Source organism: Gavialis gangeticus, unplaced genomic scaffold, assembly GCF_001723915.1.
Source record: "Gavialis gangeticus isolate Ggan-Ray unplaced genomic scaffold, GavGan_comp1, whole genome shotgun sequence".
NCBI lineage: Eukaryota > Metazoa > Chordata > Crocodylia > Gavialidae > Gavialis > Gavialis gangeticus.
This window is the reverse complement of record NW_017729026.1, coordinates 41,533,570-41,536,649: the sequence shown is the minus strand read 5'-3', so window position 1 is coordinate 41,536,649 and position 3,080 is coordinate 41,533,570. Positions and strand designations below refer to the sequence as shown.

Genomic DNA, 3,080 nt, shown 5'->3' with positions numbered 1-3,080 from the left:
CCGCCGCACCTGGGCCCCCCGCACCAGGGGCACCCGGGGGCCTGGGGCGCCACCACGGCCGCCCACCTGCCGTCCATGGGCGGCGGGCAGCAGCAGCAGTCGCTCATCTACTCGCAGCCGGGGGGCTTCACGGTGAACGGCATGCTGAGCCCCCCGCCCGGCGGCCAGAGCCTGGTGCACCCGGGGCTGGTGCGGGGGGACACGCCGGAGCTGGGCGAGCACCCGGGCCACCACCACCACCACCACCAGCACCACCCGCACCACCAGCAGCAGCACCACGGCGGCGTCAACAGCCACGACCCGCACTCGGACGAGGACACGCCGACCTCGGACGACCTGGAGCAGTTCGCCAAGCAGTTCAAGCAGCGCCGGATCAAACTGGGATTTACCCAAGCGGACGTGGGCTTGGCGCTGGGCACGCTGTACGGGAACGTCTTTTCGCAGACCACCATCTGCAGGTTCGAGGCCCTGCAGCTCAGCTTCAAGAACATGTGCAAGCTGAAGCCTTTGTTGAACAAGTGGCTGGAGGAGGCGGACTCGTCCTCGGGCAGCCCCACCAGCATAGACAAGATCGCGGCGCAGGGCCGCAAGCGGAAAAAGCGCACCTCCATCGAGGTGAGCGTCAAGGGCGCCCTGGAGAGCCACTTCCTCAAGTGCCCCAAGCCCTCCGCCCAGGAGATCACCTCGCTGGCGGACAGCCTACAGCTGGAGAAGGAGGTGGTGAGAGTGTGGTTTTGTAACAGGAGACAGAAAGAGAAACGCATGACTCCCCCGGGAGGGACTCTGCCGGGAGCCGAGGATGTCTATGGGGCAAGTAGGGACACGCCACCGCACCATGGGGTGCAGACCCCCGTGCAGTGAACTCGCAGCGGGGGGAGGGCCCGGGGGGCTGCCCCCTCCTCCTCCTCCTCCAACTTTTGATTCTTCTCGTTTTTAATTTTATTTTATTTCCCCCTCTCTTAAACACACGCAAACACACACACACACACACACACACCGCTGAGCAGCTGCGCTGGACTATATATCCTCTGAGCGGTAGCAGGTGTAATGATGTGTTTTGACCTTTACAGGCGAGTGCCCATGCAATGGAGTGGGAGTGAGTATCGCGCGCACAGCCACCAGGCAGGCAGCTAGCTACACACAGCCCGCCAGGCACTGAGAAGTGTTTTGCAAAAGCTGAATTAATTGCAAGCGAGAGAGAGAGAGAGAGAGAGAGAGAGAGAGAGAGAGGAGATAGATATATTTAAAAACAAAAACAAAAAGAAAAGATCTGCCAGAAAGCGCCAGGAATCGGCCCCAAGCCCTGCTAAGCACAAAGGCAGCTTTAATTTGGGAGCGATGCTCAGTATTTGGCACATGGCTACTGTGTTTATTTCCTGTGCATCCCTCTTAGGAGTAAAATAACGCTAGTCATAATAAAAAGAAACCCCTTTGGAGGTAGACAGTATTTAACCGGATACATTTGCACTGCAAGAAAATGGAAGTTTACAGAAACAAATTCATTTCTGTTCTTTTCTTTCCCCCCCCGCCTTGTTTTTGAAAATGACTTGCATTTTCCACGGTGAGCGTTAGCCAACCCTTGACCAGTCGACAATTATATTACTGTGTTACAGCCCTTGCTTTCTTTATGTGTATATATGAATTTCTGTTATAAACCAGTCTTCTTCAATATGTGTAATGTTTATTTTCTCCTTTTACCATAGCAGATATATGTATATGTAGTATACATTATATATACATATATGTATGTGTATATATATCTGCATATATATAGATAGATATAGATATATAGATATATCTATATGGGGCAAGTAGGGACACGCCACCGCGTATGTATCCTCTCTCTTATAGAAATATATCTATATATGTATATATATGTATGTATACACACGTACAAAGACAAACAACTTCCACTTTCAAGCGATGTGACTCTCGCAGATGCTTAATGCCCGGCTTGAAGGGCGAGAGTCCAGTTTGGAGAAGGGAGAATAATGCCAGCCCACAAAGTAAACTTCATTTTCAGGCAGTGTTTCTTAGGCTTGGGGAAGGCAAAGAGAACTCAATAGAGACCGAGTGCTTCATTTTAGCAAGCCAGGCCCATTGTGAAAGAGCTACGGGGGGAAGTGTGGAGGTAAAAATACCATCCCCGGAGTTTTCCAACAGAAAGAAAGTGGCACTTTGGCGAGGACCAGGGGGGTAGAGGAGCAGTTAGCTGTAGCAACCCCATCCGCCGAGTCCTGTGTGTGCCTTCAGCGTTCATCATTGCATCGCACGGGAGCATTGGGCTGATGTCAGCCTCTAAACTTTGTTTCATTGAGCTGCTCCATCATCAAGCTAGAAACCGAGGACCTGCACTCTGTGTGCCTGTGTGTGTTTATATGTAGCTATAAACACACAGGACACGGTTCTGCCTGCCTAAGTGTACAGCATTTCATTTTCCGCTGCTTTCCATATTTATTTTTCTATTCACTTTTAGCACCTCGCGCCCTCTGCTCAGTTTGCAGGATAATACATTGCACGAATAGACCAGCTTAATTTAGCCAGCCTTGGCTCGCTCACTGGGGAGTGAAATGAAGGAAAACAAAAACCCAAACAACAGAGAAAAAGGGAGATTTTCAATGCTTTCTTTTTTGGCCCCTTTCTTGAGAGATTTAAAATGCATTTCTCAACACAATCTCGGTAGGAAACTGTTAACTTGCCCAAAACACAAAGCTCTAAAGGGCAACATTGGAGAGAGAAGTTGAAACAATGTGTGCATGTCTGTGTGTGTGTGTGAATGTATACACCATCACACACACACACACACACGAGGGACTTTAAAGTGTGATAGTTACACATTCGCAAATGAATTCTTTAGTCAGCACAAAAGGGCGCTGTAGTGGGGGGGGACATCGTTTATAATCCAAAAAGTTTGCTTAGTTGAATTTTCGACCATTATGAGGAAAACATGGACAGATTCTCTCGCTGATCGATCCTATAAACAGTGCATCCAGTCCTTAAGGCTTTACAATGTGTTTCTTACTGTCTTCTAAAGCGCCTGTGACAGCTGATTCTCTTTTTCTTTCCTTTTCTTTTTACCC

General features: G+C 49.9%; 1 protein-coding gene across 1 annotated transcript; it reads left to right on the top strand.

The window, feature by feature from the left end:
- The first annotated feature begins 6 nt into the window (after nucleotides 1-6).
- On the top strand, nucleotides 7-887 carry POU3F2 (POU class 3 homeobox 2). Its single transcript, XM_019520239.1, has one exon. The coding sequence runs from the start codon at nucleotides 76-78 to the stop codon at nucleotides 859-861; it is 786 nt and encodes a 261-aa protein (XP_019375784.1). The 5' UTR covers nucleotides 7-75; the 3' UTR covers nucleotides 862-887.
- The last annotated feature ends 2,193 nt before the right edge of the window (nucleotides 888-3,080 follow it).